This window comes from Lissotriton vulgaris, chromosome 3_1 (genome assembly GCF_964263255.1).
Source record: "Lissotriton vulgaris chromosome 3_1, aLisVul1.2, whole genome shotgun sequence".
Classification (NCBI taxonomy): Eukaryota; Metazoa; Chordata; class Amphibia; order Caudata; family Salamandridae; genus Lissotriton; species Lissotriton vulgaris.
Genome location: NC_141689.1, coordinates 1,027,747,997 through 1,027,767,736, shown reverse-complemented (window position 1 = coordinate 1,027,767,736; position 19,740 = coordinate 1,027,747,997). Strand labels below are relative to the sequence as shown.

The window sequence follows — 19,740 nt, the reverse complement described above, 5'->3', positions numbered from 1 at the left end:
ACACCCTTCTATCTTACTTCTCATCTGTTTCTGTTCCTTCTTTTATGGCCTGTTTATGGTTTGGGTTGATGTCTTTTATTATGGGTTTGTTCGGCCTGTCCGAGCAAGAATGTTGGGCCTTCCCGTGTAATTGAAGGTGGGCTGGACAACTGAAAAGTGGGTTTGTCGTTATGTGATACCTTTTGCAATGTCACTTGTGATTGGATAGTTTGTATATTATTGGTGCTAGTAAGGAATGTGATTTTTGGCATAAAAGACGATGTCTCGCAATACGAAAATTGTGCAGTCTCTAGCGAACCACCCGTGTCGTGCTTCGTAGAATTCTGTTCCTGGTTGCAGCCAATAAATTTGATCTTTGACGCCACCAAGAAGTATCCTGTGTCTCTGTATGCCAAGACAGGTGAACTCGAAGACTTCGGGCGTTTCCCCAGGCGCCGCTGGGTTCTAAAACCCGGTTCTTCACTTGGCGCCCAATGTGGGGCGACTTCAGTGGTACCAGTCCAAGCCTGAAGATCGTGAGGAGCTTCGTGTGGAAATTCTGGAGGAAGGCCTACCACTTCATCGACTCTGTATGTCGTTGTGGTCCGAAAGTCTTTGCTGCAAGGTTCCCCGCTTTCCGACGGCTACGAAGGACTGCTGCCCTGACTGTCGCCCTGTCTTGGACACCCCTTTGATGAGTTGTAGAGCGAGACGATAGACAGGTCTTCTGGTGACGTCATCGATATTTCAGTTAAGTATGAGTGGAGCGTCTCCCAGTCCTTAGTTTTTGGGTATCCCTTGGGATCTTTGATTTGGAACTTGCAAGCTCCAAAGCCGAGGGACTCGTGTATTTGCGAGACAATCGTTTTTGATATTCCCTTGAAGTTTGAAGCTAGACTAGTGAGCGAAGATGCCTGGTCTTAGCAGACTTGGAAAGATATTTTGTTGTGGTTGTAAAAGGGATTCCCGATTGGAGGATTCGTGTCCACTGCCTCCGATTCGAACTCCAACCTATGAGCTCTATTTGAAACATGGCGTGGGCCCTATCACGTATAATGAAGTGTGGGTTCGCTACACTAGGAAGGATGGTGTCCTAAAGTGGCCCCAACATGGTAGCTATGACACGGAGATTTTAGATAATCTGGAAGTTAAACTTTTTAAGAAGAAAGCCCGGCCGGCGATGTTTGACTCTTTCCGCCTATGGCGAAAGGAAGCCAAACAGAAAGAAATTAAATTAGCGAAGAAAAATAAAAGAGAGAAGGGCATATCAATAATGCAGGCTGCTATACAGTTTAAAGATAACGAAGAAGAGCAAGCGAGTGAGCAGTTGCATAGGCAACGTATAATGGCGATTGATAAATGTTATCCAGCTTTGCCACCTCTTCAGCAAGGTGCAACGAAGGAACTTGAGAAAGATCCTTTGATGTCACATTTGTTGAATTCGCCACCCCCTTATGTGCAGAGTGCTACAGCACCTCCGCAACCTCCAGTTGCTTTGCCTCTTGTTATTGTTCAGCCGCCAGCTCCTCTTCAGTTGGCTCCTATTCCTCTGGTGCAGCCTTCTCAAGGGCCGCCGACTTTGCTACCTGTTTCGTCTTCAATTCCTACGACTTTGTCTCCTGTATTGTCTACTTCCTCTGATACTCCTTCTGATACTACTTCTACGTATACTTTGTCTCATTCTGTTTTTCCTCCTGTTCTTATGTCAACTTCTCCTTCTGTTCGACAGCGAATGACTGATATTGTTACTGGTCTTTTGTCTCCTTTCTTTGGGTCACTGAGTATGACCCCTGTTTCAGTGCGTAAACAGTTGCGTAGCCAAATGCCTGGTCCCGAAGAGCGGGCAGTATTGGATCATTTAGCGCGTAAATGGGTTACTAATTCTTTAAGATATGATTTAGAGTCTGTTATGGATGTCTTCCGTCAATGGGAAGCACCGAAGCAGAGGTATGTTTTTGACATGATGTGTACTTTCCTTCGTGAAGAATGGGAAGATGGTGATTTGGGACAGACTCCGTCTGAGTTGTTCCGTGTACAGTCCGAATTTGCGAAAGGTACGATTGTGGGTCTCGACGTTGAGAGAGCAGTTGCGACACTGCTTTCGTTTAGGAGCGAGTCTCCTTCTCAGCCGTTGTTTGAGCCTGATCTTTCTGTTAGGAGAAAAGTGCGACAATATCCAATGAGAGAGGTTCCTCCGGTGTGGAAAGAGGCAGTTCAGGCTGATGTTAACCAGGGTATTCAAGCTGTGCCGGCTCATTTTCAGTGTGTTTGGGTACATGTTCCGTGGAAGCGAGGTGAAGTTTTGGCTCTTAAACAGACTTTACCTGACCCCGTAAAAATCCTGCAGGGTACTATAAGGAATTATCACAGACTGCAGACTCATGTGTTATGAATCTAGCTGATATAGACATGTTGTTTGGAAATGTGGTTCCACAGCCTTTATGGGGATTGATTCGTCATACGGATCATGAGCAAGAGTTAGGTGATACATGGAATAATATTAGTGCTGCGGATGGTCGACAAGATGGTGGTGCTAAACCTGAGCCTTTAGTTGCAGAACTTCCTGGTAGGATCATTACTTACATGAAGACTATAATGCCTGCTATGCGAGTAAACTGGGACAAATTGTCTGGATGTAAGCAGAAGAAAGACGAAAGTGTGTCTGATTTCTTCACTAGGTTTGAAGAGACGTTTATTGACCATAGTGGTCAAGACATGAGTACGGAAGGTGGTCAACGGTTGTTTGTTGATAAGTTTGTGCATAACTTGCTTCCCGAGTTGTGTACTAAGTTGAAGGATTCAGAGAGTTCTTGGGCTGTTTCTTCGTCGGCACAGATATTGGCTACTGCACAGTACTACGAAAATAGGGATAAGGATGAGAAAGATAGAGCAGACAAGAAGACTAAAGATTTGAAGACGAAGGTTCTTTTGCAGCAAGTGTATCCGCCTCGTAATAATCAGCGTGATTTTCAGCAACCTCAGCAGTTTCAGAGAAACTCGCAAAGGTTCGAGTCTTCTCAACCGCGTTTTTCTGTAGGCCCTAATCAGTGTGCGTATTGTAAAGAAGAGGGTCATTTCAAGAATAGTTGCCCGGTTCTGTTACAGCGCACGAATGGTGCTTCTGGTGTGAGAGGTCGAGGTGTTCAGCAAGCTCCGAGAGGTAGGGGACGTAGTGCGTTCCCCCAGAATGCGCGTTCCTTTCCTCCACAGAATTCCATGAATTGTTTTGATCAACAGAATGGTGCGTCTGGTAGGACGACTCAGTACTATGCTGACGATTATTATGTCGAAGGTGAGAATATGGACGGTAATGATTGCTAGGACAGCCATAGACAAAAAGAGGGAGTTGTTTCAGTTCCAGTAGATCAGAGTGGACCTTATGTTGAAGTGATTACATCAGGTGTGTCAGAGCCTTTTCTGTTGGATACTGGTGCTGCGAAGAGTTCTATTATGCACTTTAAACTCCCTGGCGCACCTTTGTCTGGCTTGACAAATGTTTCAGTAGGTTTTTCTGGCACCCCAGTTAGAAATCCGATTTCTAGTCCTTTGTCTCTTTCTGTTGGACCTTGTGAATTTGAAGCACCCCTTATTTTGACGACAGGTTGTGGTGAGAACTTGTTGGGACTAGATTTGTTGAAAAGATTGTATGTAACGCTACATTGTTCTCCTTCAGGAGTACAACTTACATTAGGTAAGAGATTGATCTCTCCGATGTATTTGTCGAAAGATCGACTTCCTGCAGTATTGTCTTCTCTTCCTGATACTTTTTGGGCTATTGGTCCTAATGATGTGGGTCTCCTGGAGATCCCGCCATATGTTGTGACGCTGAAAGCGAATGCTAGATTGCCACGTATTCCCCAATATAGGATTTCTAGTGATGGTGAAAGAGCTTTGCTAGCGATCATCTATGATCTGATTGAGAAAGGTGTGATTGAAGAAACGAGAGGTAATGTGTGCAATAGTCCGGTTTTGCCTGTTTTGAAACGTACTGATACTTCGCAACCGCCTGTGTACAGGATTGTGATTGATCTCCGCGAAGTGAATAAGATTGTAGTTCCACAATTCCCTGTTGTGCCAGATATCACTGCTTTACTGACCATGATTCCAGCTTCTGCTACCTGGTTTTCGGTGATTGATTTGAAGAATGCTTTCTTCAGCATCCCGATTGCTGAGGAGAGTAGAGATATTTTTGGCTTCTCTTTAGGAGGCCGAAGTTTCCGGTTTAAGCGCGCTCCTCAAGGCTATTGTGAGAGTCCTTCGATCTATAGTCAGGCTTTGAAAACACAGCTTGATACGATTGTCTTACCTGATGGTGCTGCTCTTATTCAGTATGTCGATGATTTGTTAGTTGCTGCTGATACTGAAGAGATTTGTAAAGAAGCTACTTTGTTGTTGTTGCGTCATTTGTCTGACTTCCTTCATAAAGTGTCTCTTTTGAAGTTGCAGTATTGTCGACAAGAAGTGACCTACTTAGGTCATCTCTTATCGAAGGAGGGAAGAAGATTGACCCCAGAAAGAATTCAAGCGATTGCAAAAATGAGTGTGCCAACTACACAGAGAGAAGTGCGTGCTTTTCTGGGTATTACGTCTTATTGTAGACAGTGGATTCCAAATTTTTCGCTTCTTGCGAAGCCTTTGATAGCTCTTACTGTTAAGGATACTCTGAATCCTATTCCTTGGACTGACGAATGCCAAAAGAGTTTTTCTGAATTGCGCGATGCATTGTGTTCGGCTCCTGTGTTGGGTACCCCCGACTACAGTAAGCCTTTTACACTCTATGTTCACGAGAGAGAGGGATGTGCATTGTCAGTTTTGACACAGCAGTTCGTCGATAAGCAACGTCCATGTGCGTATTTCTTGTTCGAATTTGGATCCGGTAGGTAGAGCTTTGCCGAGTTGTTTGAGAGCTACAGCCGCAGCGGCTGTTTCTATCCGACAGTCAGCTGGTTTGGTGATGGATAATACGTTGATTGTGATGGTGCCACATGCAGTGGATACCTTGTTAAATAGGACCAAGACACAGCACTTAACTAGTGCTCGATTGTCAGGTTATGAGTTGACACTCTTAGCGAGTCACGTGCACATAAAGAGATGCAATACGTTGAATCCAGCTACGTTGTTGCCGATTTCTGTAGAGACAGATGTCTTTGAACAGCATGATTGCTTTCTTAGGCAGAGGAGGAAACGAAAGGGAGAATAGACCTTAGGGATACTCCTCTTGCGAAGTGTGATGGTACCTTATGGGTAGATGGTTCGTGCTGCAAGCTTCCGAATGGTGATACGACTGCGGCATATGCTGTTACGACTTTGCATACGATTGTTGAAGCTGCACGTATCCCACATAATTCAGCTCAAGCAGCAGAGTTGATTGCATTGACAAGAGCGTGTGTGTTGTCGAAAGGGAAACGAGTGACTGTGTATACTGATAGCCAGTATGCTTTTGGTGTGGCTCACAGTTTTGGTCGCTTGTGGAAGGAACGTGTGTTCCTCACGTCTCATGGAACGAAGATTCAGCATGGTCAGTTGGTGAATGAACTTCTTGAGTCACTTACCTTGCCATTGCAAGTTGCGATCGTGAAATGCAGTGCACATAAGAACGTTACCGATGACGTTGGTCGTGGTAATGCGTTTGCAGATGAAGTTGCGAAAGATGTGGCGAGAGATGTGATGAGTCGAATGTATGTTGCGGGTCCGGCGAGATGGGTTCCAGATAGAAGTATGTGTGAAGATACGATAGAAAGTGTGAAGTCCATTCAAGCTGAAGCTACAGAGAAAGAATTGAGCGTATGGAGAGAGAGTACGGATAAATTGGATTCGAATGGTTGTTGGGTTGAGTTGTCAGAGCATCAGCGATGGTTGTTACCAGATTCGTACGTGCTTGTAGTGGTTACGATGGAGCATGCAATGGCTCACATCAGTGCGAAAGGGATTTGTAAGTTGTTGGCTCCAGTATGGCAAAATGCTGGAATTCCTAAGTGTGCAGAGAATCTGGTTAAGAATTGTATGGTTTGTCTGACGTACAATCCTGGTAAGGGAACTCCAACTCCAGCTGGTAATTTTGCTCCTCCTCCGTTTGAGGTTTTGCAATTAGATTTTATCCACATGGAGAGATGCAACAACCTGAAATACGTACTCGTGGTTGTTTGTGCCTTTTCGAGATGGGTAGAAGCATATCCCCTGAAAGATAACACTGCTTTGTCCACAGCTAAAGCCCTGATTAAGGAATTTTTCCCTAGGTTTGGTTTGCCGAGAATGGTTTGGAGTGACAATGGGAGTGAATTTGTGGGTCAAGTGATATAGAGAGTGTGTGATGGTTTAGGTATCCGACAAAAGTTCCATGCTGCAAATCACCCCCAATCTGCAGGTTTAGTTGAGTGCTATAATGGCACCCTCAAATTGAAATTGGCCAAGATTCAGGCGAGCTCTGGTCTCCAATGGCCCGATGCTTTGCCATTAGCACTTTTGTCAACTAGGATGACTGTACATTCTCGAGTGGGACTTAGTCCATATGAAATAGTTTTTGGTCGCCCGGCAAACATATGGGGAGTGCCGAGGCCGACCAAATTCAGTGAGATTGAACATCCTGTATTGCTTGACTATCTGTATGATTTGACGGCTAAATTGCGTGTCTTACACCAACAGGTTCATGATGCACTGCCTCAGGCTTCTGAAGATTCAGGGCACGCCATCGATCCTGGTTCCTGGGTCCTGGTCAAGAATTTTCAGCGGACAAAGAACGATCAGCCCCGCTGGACCGGACCCTACTTGGTATTATTATGTGCGCGATCTGCAGTGCGAGTGCACGGGAAAAAGAACTGGATCCAGGGCGTACATTGTAAGACAGCTCCTTTGCCTCTGCCGTACGACCGGTGGGTCCAGGAGGGTATTCCTGATTCAGAAACTGACACCGTGCCTCGTTTTCTGCCTTTTAGCGATGCACGCTTAATTGGGACAAGTTCTGAGCGTGAAAGCGACAATCTTCTGCAAGAAGCTATGCCACCGTCAGATCGACTGGACACCACTGGACCTGAACTTTTGTTTCGTGATCAGACATTGCCTAGTAAAGGCCGTTATAATTTGCGACCAAGAGTCGTGGGACTAATAAAGTGAAAATTCTTTTCTTTGCTATTTTTGAAGCTAAGCTCTCCCATCTGAGAAACTGTTTTGATCGTTTTTTGTTTTTCGAACCGCCATCCGGGTTCAGCTGTAGGGTCGCGGTAAGACTTAGAGCGTACTGCCGTGTAGACACAAGGTCGACGGTTCTGGTTTGTTCTAGGGTGTTCTCTGGGACATTCAGAGGTACACTGAGCGAATCGAACCAACTGCCGCGAACAGCACGGTTAGAGGATGGAGTTTTTCGAGATGGAGAGACCTGTTGAAGAAATGAGCTTTAAGAACAAAATGTGCAAAATCATGAGTAGAAAGTGCTTCTTGATATTATGTCTTTTTATGCTACTTAGCTTGATGATGTTCTTGATGGGATATATTATATTCTCTTTTCAGGTGACATTTGCACCCACTACACAACCCATACCTTCTTCTACTGTTTCTTCGCATTCTTTTCACCCTCTGCCTGAACATGAATCCATTAGAAGACTGGAATTCGTTAATAACTCCTTTGTTCAGCTTCTGCACCAACACCAATTAGTAGTGAACACGACTAACTGTTGGGTGTGTGGCCTCATGCCTCATACTACCGATAAAGGTATTCCTTATCGGGTCCTGCCATTCAGCTATAATGGTTCTGTGTGGGCACACAGAACGATGTTCATCTATGCTCGTGAAGTTTACCCCCTACGTTCTGTCAAAGACAATCCAAAGAATAGTGCTCTAGTCAAGGATATAGTAGACATGATTAGAGGAATTAGTTCCTATGAGACTATCCCGAAAGATGAGACACTAGCGTATATTGGATGGAACGTGACTGGATATGGAGTTAGTCTGAGTGAGAACCAGCGAGCGAAAAGATCGTCTCCGATTTGGATCGTACCCCATGAGGGTCAGTTTTGTCTGCAAGGTAATGGCAAGAATCGGAGAGCTCAGTTAGGGAAGAGTGTTTGCACTGAGACGTATGTTTTTGCGTCCCAGACTTCCCCATCGTTTTTAGCAGCTAAGGGTACCTATTTTGTCTGTTACGATAGAGCATATACATGGTTGCCCCCTGATTTCTCGGGCACATGTTTTGTCTTGTTCCTGTTGCCTCCCACTTATACAGCTGCAGCAGATTACCACAAGACGAGAGTTGTTAGAGGTGTCTTCAGTAAGGAAGATACTGCAGGACAAGAATTAGGAGATTTCTTGAAGGGTTTTCTGCCGTTTTGGGGACCTATGGTTAACAGTAGGAACATACGGCAATTGACGAGAGTGGTTGAGTCCACCATAGTTGAAACTGCTGGTGCCCTTAGTAACTTGACTGCTGAGCTCCAGTCGGATCGCCTTATGACTCTCCAGAACAAAGTTGCGTTAGATGTCATACTTGCAGATAGAGGAGGGGTATGTAAATTGATTCAATCGAGCAGCTGCGTTTTCATTCCAGACAACTCTCCGACAGTGTACCAAGCCATTTCCAAGCTACATAAGATCTCCGAGTCTATACATGTGGACGAAGGAGATTGGTCGTTAATGGGATGGTTTTGGGGATTATTATCCACCTGGGGATGGAAGATTCTGATGGTCATTGGGATGGTTTTAGCCATTCTTTTCCTGTTCTGTCTTTGTGTACAGTGTGCTCCTGCTATATGTGGCCTTTGTGCTACCTTGTGTGCGAGGAGACCTGTCCAGAGAGAGCTACTAAGTACTAGGATGATGCTACAGCAACATCCTGATGATCTGATGAATATAGACCTGGATTCAGACTGACATGAGTTTGGGTGATTGCCTATGTAAGGGCAAAAAGAGGGTCTGAGGTTCCGTAATTCTGAACCCGTTCCATAAAAGTCGTCGTATTGTGACGATTTTGGTAATAGCGGACCGCAAATGATGAGTGCGGTATGCACGAGTGTTTTCGTCATGTTTGAGTGAAGGATTCACTATGAAATTAGGGATTTCGTTCGGAACCTTCGGGTTCCATTTTGTGTACGGCACCCATTTTGTGGTTGCCCTCACATAGGCCGATGACTACGGCTGAGCGAGTCTTTGGGACACGTACACCTTTAGCTGACTTCTGTGTGATCTGAGTGAGCTGACTCCATTGCCCGAAGCTAAACTTGTTGAGCCAGTTCCTTGTCCAACAGCTGGTCAAGATAGAGATCAAAGAGCAGGGCATTGCTGAGTTTATGGTACACACACACACCCTCTTATCTTGCTTCTCATCTGTTTCTGTTCCTTCTTTTATGGCCTGTTTATGGTTTGGGTTGAGGTCTTTTATTATGGGTTTGTCCGGCCTGTCCGAGCAAGAATGTTGGGCCTTCCTGTGTAATTGATGGTGGGCTGGACAACTGAAAAGTGGGCTTGTCGTTATGTGATACCTTTTGCAATGTCACTTGTGATTGGATAGTTTGTAAATAATTGGTGCTAGTCAGGAATGTGATTTTTGGCATAAAAGACGATGTCTCGCAATACGAAAATTGTGCAGTCTCTAGCGAACCACCCGTGTTGTGCTTCGTAGAATTCTGTTCCTGGTTGCAGCCAATAAATTTGATCTTTGACGCCACCAAGAAGTATTCCGTGTCTCTGTATGCCAAGACAGGTGAACTCGAAGACTTCGGGCGTTTCCCCAGGCGCCGCTGAGTTCTAAAACCCGGTTCTTCAATGGGTGTTCATCTGAACCTGACTTTTCAAGTGATTTTGTTGTTTTGGAAAAAGGAATAGGACCTGTTGATGTAATTGATGCAGTTGATCCTGTTTCTTCTTCTATTTTGTCATCTTCTAATTTGTCATCTCAAGTACATGTTGACGACCAGTTTGCTTCCCCAGGTTTGTTGAATACTTCCAAGAGACAGATACGTTTACCAAAGAAATTTGATGATTTTGTATTACTTAAATAATTTCTTGTCATTAATTTGTTCTTTTTGAATTTTATAAAGAAGGAGGATATGTGGTAGCCTTATAGAATGTTTTGAGTGTTTCTTGGAATGTGATGATCTGTCTTCCCTTATGAAATCTTCTGCTATGTGCATCCATGCACTGTTGTATGTTTTCCTTTGAAAGTTTGCATTTGTTCCATGTTTTGAAGATCAGCTCTTCTTCAGTTACTCTGCTGATCTTCAGAGAGTGGATGCTCCAATAAACCTATCTGCAACTACTTCAAGATTTCTGTGGATTATTATTATATACATTTACTAATACATCTTCTAGCTCCAAGACCTATGCATCTCCTCATGGAGTGCCTCAAGGATCGATACTTGGCCCCATGGTATTCAATCTTTACGTGAGCCCTTTAACTTCCATTGTTGAAGAGTCTGAGTTGTCAATCTTCTCTTACGCAGATGACACCCAGCTTCTCTTTTCACTATCCGCCAAGGACAAATCCAGTGTTTCTTCCCTGGCTGTATAAAATCGCTAACTGGATGCATACTAACTGGGTAAAGCTAAACGGAGGAAAGACAGAGGTTTTGATCATGGGGAGGGATAAAGATCTCTGAGGCCCACCCCACTGTCCGCCTGAAATGGGTGAACTTCCTAAGCCGGTACAAACTGTACGTAATTTGGGCATAGTGATTGATGATCAGCTGACGGTGAAACAAGTAGTGAAGACCATTTCTATTTGCTTCACTATTCTCAAATGGCTCGGCAAGATATTATGGATGATTCCTGAATCTTCATAGAGAACAGTCACCCAGGCCCTAATAATGTCTAGGCTTGATTATGGCAATGACCTTTATCTAGGAGCAACCAGGGAGTTAGTACGCAAACTGCAGGTGGTGCAGACCTATGCGGCCAGGCTCCTTCGCCAGGTACAGAGAACATCCTCCATCACAGGCACTTTGCTTGATCTCCATTGGCTCAGGATTGAGCAACGGACGAAATTTAAAGCTTTATGCTATATGCATAATATTAAGCTGGGCACTGCACTCCACTACTTATGCTCCCTAGCTAAGACATTTCCTCCGTCCCGGCTACTTTGCTCTGCATCTCAAGCCAACTTTACAGTCTGTAGCGAGGTAGCAGGGACCGACAGTAACTGGTGGTCAGTTAACGATGACCACTCCTCTCTTTCATCGTATCAGGAACCATGGGACGCGGAGTCAGAGGCGTGGTGGAGGCAAGTTCAAGAACCTGAGGGGAACTGTTCCTTTAAAGACGCCGAGGAGGAGAGGAAATACACACCCCATTGTGACGCTCTGTTTTGCCAAGCGAGCCCATTGGAGGAGTCGTACACGCCCCTATCTGACGTGTCCGGAGGAGCGGAGAAAAAGGAGGAAGCCAAGAGGGAGGTGTGTCTCGACACCTGGAGGAAGAGAGGAGAGCGAAGGGAGACTGCCGAGGACAGAGAAGGTTTCACGGAGAACGTCGCGGAAGACCGGAGAGCGAGCGTAGCTGTGCCTGGAGGCCACCGTTCTCAAGCACCACCCAGCCACACCCAGGGAGGAGTGTGGCTCACACAGGTGCGTGAGCGGGTAGTGGGTTGGCTTGGACGACGTGGAAACGCCGTGTAATTATTGTAAAAAGCCCTACCTTCTTTTCCTTCCCTGTCATTCCCAAAACCCCTCCCGTACCCTCCGTCCCTCACTACGATTGTTCCTTCACGTAACCTGCACCAGTTTAGTAACGAGCACTGAAAGACACCGGTGTCCTCACTTCCCGACGGGCCCTAAGGGTTGTACAAAGTTCATAGACTAGAGTCTTAAAGCCCTTTCTTTCTCTCCCTGCATGTGGCGTTGGGACCCGGCCCGAGACAAAAGCCTGGAACACCCTGAAGAAGAGAGAAGGCGGACCAGTCCTCACCGGTTTCGTGCCCTTGCAGATACTTTGGACCCTGCCACCACTTACCTAGTTCTGTTGTACGAGTCCCTCCTTCTGAACCGCCACACAGTCCCTAGATTCAGACTTTCACGCATGGGTGGACGCTCCTTCTCGTACCGGGCCCCAATGTTGTGGAATTCTCTATCTTCCCCCCGTTCGCCACAAAACATGCCACAAAAGCTTTTGCAAAGGGCTTAAGACCTGGCTTTTCAACCAGTAGCAAGCTTGTCCGATTTGCTTGCATTCTGTCCTGTGCGCCGGGAAACCTCCGGGTAGCTGTGCGCCTTATAAATAAAATTTAATAATAATAATAATAATAAATATTGCAGTACATCCCAAAAAGACATTTTAATATGTCCAAAGTCTTTATGCCAATTAAAAACAAGAATGATTAAAACCAGATAAAAACTATTAAAATTTAGAGGCTAAAAAGGACAAAAGTGCAGATTTTTTTTTTACAATTGCTGAAATGTGTTCAAAAAAGGCCCTTCGCCTCTACCACATGGAATTAAGGAAACGAGACACGGCAAAGACTATAGGGGAACGCACTTCGATTGTTTGAGGAGGAGCCCTGCTACTGTTTAGCTTCACCAAAGGAGAAGGAAGGCTACGACTTGCTGCGCGGGTTCCGCTTCGGTGTTGGAGGAGGTGACAAGCTGCTGTAAACCTGCCACAGCCCCGGGGTTTGAAAGACATTAGGCGGACTGTGCAGAACGCTGCAGGGACTCCATTAACCAGGAGCCCCTGCTGGACCTACCACACCTGGTCTGCGTTCGACGGTCAGCCCCGCCCCCTGGTCAGCCCTGTGGACAGCGTGTGTATTAACTTTGTCAGCACCGCTAACTCTGTGGGAACGTACTTCGATTGTTTGAGGAGGAGCCCTGCTACTGTTTAGCTTCACCAAAGGAGAAGGAAGGCTACGATTTGCCGCACCCGCTGCGCGGGTGCCGCTTTGGTGTTGGAGGAGGTGACAAGCTGCTGTACACCTGCCACGGCCCCGGGGTTTGAAGGACATTAGGCGGAATGTGCAGAACGCCACAGGGACTCCATTAACCAGAAGCCCCTGCTGGACCTGCCACACCTGGTCTGCGTTCGATGGTCAGCCCCACCCCCTGGTCAACGTGTGCTCTATATAGTTGTTCCGGGTCTCGGCAGCGCGGGAGCGCGCGGGAGCGTCCCGCGAGAAGCTCGGGACAAGGGCGGGACCGTCTGAGGCCGTCCGAGGTCGATCGAGGCCGGGCTGGGCTCTGTCCCTTTATCTTGTTGTTGTTTAAACTTCAACCTTTGGAATACAGACAATGCCACCGAAGCCGGAGAATCAGGGAAAAATGCTCAAGGGTGGAAATGTAAGAGGTACATTGGGCGCTTTCTTACTAAAAGCTGTTTCGAACTTGGACCATGAAATATCTGTTGTAGAATCACGTTTGTCATTTGATCTCTAACAAAACAAGCGCTCGTCATTAGGCGCTTTTACACAGATATCTTCACCCCCTATTCAGAGCCCCCAGAGCTTAGGGATCTCCTTATCACCAGATGCTAGTATTCCACTGTTGCTCCAGGATAATTCCTTAACACCAACCCATATGTTACAGAAGAGCCCTAATCATATGTCAACTTCGCTGGATCTTTCTTTGAACTTTTCTCCAGCGGAGCACTCTTTGTTGCAGCTCCCTGATGCGACCCCTATAATTAAAAAGATTATACCCCCACCAAAAGCGCCTACAGAGCCAATCCTAACGAAAAGAAAGAGAGGGGTAAATGATTATCGAGGCAAACAAAACAAAGTACCTAGATTAGGCCCAAGTCCCCAAATGGACACTAGTAATAAAATATCTCAGCCTCCCTTGATACCAACAAATATAAATTTAAAATCTCAGGACACCCAAAAGTCGCCAAAGAACCAACCATCTGAATCCAAGGTAACAATGCATGACATAGAACATCTAGTCAGATCACTAATCCTCCCTGTCTTACAAAGGGTAAAAAGACTGGGTGACCAGATAAGTGACTTAGTAGTAGAAACCACCCTAAACTCCCAATTACTAAAGGGCCTGATAACCTTTAACACGAATACCAAAATTGGTGGATCTCAATTAACAAAGAAGGCTCCCTCAAAAGCTATTCTATATACCTCTGATACAACAAAAGGGAATTCTAGAACTAACAAAGATAGCCGACCTGTCCTGACCACTCTCATAGGGAAAGAAGGGAACACTGACGTATCCCATACACACCCTACCATTACAGACCCCCAGGAATTAGCTTCTTTTCCACCCAATACTCATATACCTATTACTACACAGCCACACGTTAAGGTTGCTGATGCAGGTGCTCGTCCACCTCCTGACCAATTCACGACAAACAAGGGCTGTCATATCTACTTGCCACCTGAGGCGGTTCCATACGCCCTAGTACTAACAGGTGTCCCAAAGCTTTTAGAGGGAAAAAAGGAAGGTTACCATGAGTTAAAGAATAAAGCCATTTATTGGCTTAGGCAGAATAGGCCACTGCCTCCTCATTTAGACGGAGCTATACTGCTTGTTAGAAGACTTGGGTGGGTGGGTTCAAGACCAAAAGATATCGCAGGGGACGTAATTATCATCAACTTTAAAAACAGAAGGGTGGTTCAGCACATTGTCGACTGGTACCAGAACCAGGGACACAGTACCATAGTGCCCCGAACTTTGACCTATTTCTATCCAGATGCACTAATTGTTCCACGTCGTTCCCGCGGTGTGCCCACACTACATAAATCAAATGTCCATCCCCCCAGATTAGCCAATCAGTCTACCTGGCCTTCAAACTATTTACACTACGAGAACACAGAAGGACCTATTAAAAATTGGAATCTACCAATCCAGCATGGTCCAAATGTGCAGCATTGGCCACTTCCACTATCTAACCATTATGATGTCTTTTCGGACCTAAATGATCTGGATTGACTTCCATTTTCTCCACCAATTGAATTAGTTAGTGAAGTGGACAACAGTGAAACAATAGGAGAGAACCTTAGTTGTAACTTAGTAAACTCTCTTTCAAATCAAACCCCATTGGTCTGTCCCACTGATGAATCAATCCCTCTCATCAATTTTCAAGAGTCTTCAGGGAAGGCTTGTTCCGTGTCTTGTGGTAGTAATCCTGGAACGGTCCTTTCATGGAACATAGCTGGTCTAGAGCCCAAGCTAGAGTTACCCGAGTGGGCATCATTTATGAGCGAACATGAAATATGCCTATTTCAAGAAACATGGGCAATGGAGGAAGTGCATTTCCCTGGTTACTTAAATTATAGCATCCCCGCAGCGAAGGAAGGGAGGGGGAGACCATCTGGAGGACTAACCATCTGGATAAGACAGGACCTGGGGGCAGTAGTAAAAAATATTCCCACTAATCATAGAGATCTTCAGGTCCTAAGAATTAAGTTTCCAAATCTTGTACCAGTTTATGTCTACAATATCTATGCGAGAAGCACAGGTGGTAGAAAATCAGAGGTCCTTGTCCTCTTGGAAAATTTACTGGAAAGTTGTTGTTCTCCTTACAATGCAATTGTTGGGGGGGATTTTAATGTAAATTTTGAGCCTCTTATGAAGGGAAGCTGGAATGTGACGGAGGAGGAGGATAGAGAATGGGGGATTCCTAAACTGGATCTAGAACCGGTTACTAAATGGTCTGACATAGTGGTGCAAATGAATTCTATCTGCCTAAACAAGGGCCTAAGAGCAGTAAATGGTAGGACCGCTGGTGATAAGGTTGGGGCACTCACATTTAGTAGTGGCAGCCGTAAGAGCAGAATAGACTATATTCTGCTCAACCTGGCCCTGTGGAAATACCTTCGGGACATGATGATCACAGATAGGGTTGAGAGCGACCACAATCCCTTGTCTTTGAATCTCACATACTGGGAATCTCGTGATCATCCTGGGGTTGTGATGGCTCCCATACCCTCCCATGATACTGTGATATCAAACGATTTGCACCATGTCCGATGGTCCAAAGTCTCCCTTTATAAAGAGAATTTGGACTTTATAACTAGCAAGCTTGGCCAGGCGAAATTAGACTTATTATTGATATCGGAAGGGGACAATACTAATATCTTGAGATTACAAGAAGGAACTAGGATCCACAAGGTTCTTTTTGGTGAACTTAAAAGTCTTTTTGTGAAGCTCTGTAGGCAGAAAGCTTCCTGCGCACCGGATGTACCACGCTGGTACTCTGGTGATTGCAGGAAGGCCCGCTCTGAACTGCGAAAAGTGATCAAAACCGAGTTTACCGAGAACATAAGGGCAGCCAGACTGAAGTACAAAAACGCAGTCCTAAGAGCTAAGCGTACCTGGGACGAGAAAAGGTGGAACGACCTTAAAAACGCAGGATCCTGTAAAGACATGCGTAGATTTTGGAATGTTTACAAGTGGGGAGTGGAGGGTAACCCGGATAAGCCGCAGAATTGGGTCCCTCAAGAAAAGTGTGTAGAACATTTCCAGCCACAATATGCCAAGGGCCAGGACCTCCAACTAACAGTGGAAGTCCCTCTCGAGCCCCTAAATGAAGATCTTTTTACCCTGAAGGATGTGCAGTGTGCTCTAGATCTAGTGGTTCCTGGTAGAGCGCCAGGTATTGATGGCATACCTGCAGATCTTTTCCTGCAAGACCAGAATTCTTGGGGTTGTTATATACTCCTACTGGCAAACTTGGTTGCCAGGGGAGCCCCAATACCAAGCTCCAGGAACGGGGCTGAGATTATACCCGTTTTTAAAAACTGAGACAAGTCGCAGTCAGCTAATTATCGACCGATCAGCCTGATTGATACCTCCCAAAAAATATTCGGCAGGCTGGTTTTAAACAAAATTCTTGATTGGGAATGTAACAACAAGATCTTTTCCCACTTGCAGGCAGGGTTCAGAACTTCAATCAGCACGGTTGACCAGGTACTACACTTTGCCATGCTGTACTGGAAGACCGTGCTGATAGGACATGGAAGCTTATATGCCGCTTTTATAGATCTAAGAGCAGCATTTGACCTGGTTCCTCGCTCTACTTTGTGGAGAGTCCTTAGAGGCATAGGGCTGCCAGGGCCTCTTTTATTCCTGGTAAAAAGACTCCATGAGCAAAATTATGCCCAGATTAGGTGGGGGAGTCCTGGGAATGTCACGCCGCAGTTCCCAGTGGAACCTGGTGTCCGCCAGTGCTGTGTCGTGGCGCCAACTCTATTTTCCCTATATATTAACGATGTGGCAACATTTTTAATTGATTCTAATATCGATGTGTCGATTCTTGCTGGGGCAAAAGTCCCTATTTTAATGTTTGCCGACGATTACCTTTTAGTTTCAAAAACTCCTAGCGGGCTTCAAAATGGCTTGAAACTTTTTGAAGACTTCTGTACCGCTCGGGGTTTAGAAGTAAAAGTGCAGAAATCGAAGTTCATGACTTTTAATCCTTCTAAATCTTTTAAGGGCACTGTGAACATGAATCTGCGTCCTCTGGAAAGGGTTCAAGCCTTTACTTATCTGGGTGTGTGTATTGACCACAATTTGTCCTGGAAACAACAAATCGAACTGGCCACCCTAAGGCACAGACAGTTAACTGGAGCTTTGTGCCAGGAACATCAGAAGTCCCTCACTAAGCCAATATCCCCGGTATTGGCGGTCTATAATGGTAAAGCAGTTAGCTCCGCCCTGTATGGGGTTGAAATCTGGGGATGTGAAAGTCTCAGGGGGATGACAATCTCTGAAAATTCCTTTTTAAGGAATTTAATCAAATTACCCCAGAGTACCCACATGAAACCACTATTCTATGATCTAGGGTTATCCCCAATAGCGCTCATAGCGTACTTTCGTCCAGTCTTATATTGGAGGAGGATCTGGACCACCCCGGAACTCGAGATCTTTGCAAGGGGCCTGCTTGATATTATTCGCTGTGACACATGTCATAAGATCAAGTGGTTAGAGCACATTCGGGATCTCTTGTCTAACATGGGTTTGCGGGATCTATGGGAGGACCCTACAAACTCAAGGTTCCCACCAAAAAAGATTCTAAAGACCTTGTATTGGCAGGATGTGGTCTCTAGGGGCCCGATGTAGGTAAATCCAATTTACCGACTCTTAAATACCGAATCATACCGATTCGGTATTTAAGAGTCGGTAAATCGGAAGGGGGCAGATGTAGGTAATTCTCAATTTCGAATTACCGAATCGGTAGGATTCGGTATTTACCAATTCGGTAAATACCGAATCGGTATTGCCCATTGATTCCTATGGGCCTTGAAGCCCATAGGAATCAATGGGCAATACCGATTCGGTATTTACCGAATCCTGCAAGGGTGCAGGGGGTGTCAATTTGACACCCTCTAGCACCCCAAGTACGGGCTTGTGTGCCATGTGGCATACATACATGCCCTAAGGGCATGTCTGTGTGTCACATGGCACAGGTGTACATGCAGAGATGTGCTTGTACACCTGAATTCGGTATTGTACCACCCAATTGTATTGGGTGGTAAAATACTGAATTCTGAAGGCCTGTAGCACTGGATACAGTGCTACCTACATCAGGAATTTTCCGATTCGGTAAAATTACCGATTCACTATTTTACAGAATCGGTAAATGTACCTAATCGGTAAATTTACAGATTCTGTAAAATATAGCCCCCTACATCTCAATCACCAAATACCGGTCGGTAACGGCCGAATTCGGCCGTTACCGACCGATATTTGGTGACCTAAATTGGGCTCTAGGTCCTATAGGACTATTGACCCTGGGTCTTGACCGGTATGTTCTTGGATATCAAGGATGTGCCGAAACTGGAAACATTTTGGGAAGTTATCTCAAAACCCCTTGACCGTAAATTATATTTTCACCTGAGGATTGGGAGCCTACCGGTGGGGGAATTCACTAGTAGGTGGTCTCCGGGGGCTAAGGCTGTTTGTCCATCATGTTCAGCTCGCCTGGAAACTATAGGGCACATGCTATTCGAATGTCCAGTATATATAGAACCCCGGAGAATGTGGCTTCGCCCAATGTGCAGGTTAATGGGTACCGACCGGGGATCGGTGGCAGTTCGTATTATCTGTTCCTGTACCGACACAACAGTTTGTATAGCCGTGGCAAAATTCTTGGGCTGGGCCTGGGTTATCAGAAGTAGAATGCTCAAAGATTAATATATAACCACTGTACTGAATTTGGATTTTTTTTAACCATGTGTATACTCATTTAATTCCATAGTTTTAATGGATTCAACTGTGTAATGAATTCATGGGTTTTTATATGTAAATATGTATAATTTTAAACTCTATTTTATATGCCTAAATTTCCATTTTGTATGCACTGTTTTGCTTTTATGACAATTGTCGAATAAAGCTTGTTTGACTTGACTATAGGGGTGCGTATCAGATCTTAACATTCTATATGCCTCCAAGCACTGTGTGCATCCCATGTTTCTGCATAATGGTATAAGACTGTCTCGTCAGGGCTGTTGCAGGCAGGACAGCCTACATTCATTTGCCCATTTATTCGCAAAAGCATTGACCGGGGGAGTCCCTGTACTAAACGGGACAGACAGCTTCCTTGCCATAGGAGGCTGTATGTCGTCCAAAAAAGACTCAAAGAGGTACTAGGTTTTTATGTTAAGAAATGTAGCCGTTAGATGCCCGAGTTTGGTGTTCACCTGCAGATCGACAAATTTGTGTGCCCTATAGGCTCTGACAAGTTGTAGTTGTGATATTGTTAGGGACACTACCTCTGGATTGGTCCACAGGTTGGGCATCCCTATTCTGGCACATGTTTCTTTGATGTGCTTGAAGCAAGGCAATTTTCCCACCCCCGGCAAACCCAAGACCCCCTTAAGGTCATTTCGGTAGGATGCTAATT

The 19,740-nt window shown here is 45.4% G+C and overlaps 1 protein-coding gene across 1 annotated transcript in view; it reads left to right on the top strand.

Annotated features, from left to right (window-relative positions):
- The first annotated feature begins 7,362 nt into the window (after positions 1 to 7,362).
- Positions 7,363 to 19,740, top strand: part of LOC147727333 (uncharacterized) — a 53,262-nt gene continuing 40,884 nt past the window's right edge. Inside the window, exons 1-2 of the mRNA XM_086963611.1 lie at positions 7,363 to 8,609; positions 16,052 to 16,491. Coding sequence (XP_086819737.1) covers positions 7,363 to 8,609; positions 16,052 to 16,491 — 1,687 coding nt within the window. The remainder of the gene's footprint in view (positions 8,610 to 16,051; positions 16,492 to 19,740) is intronic.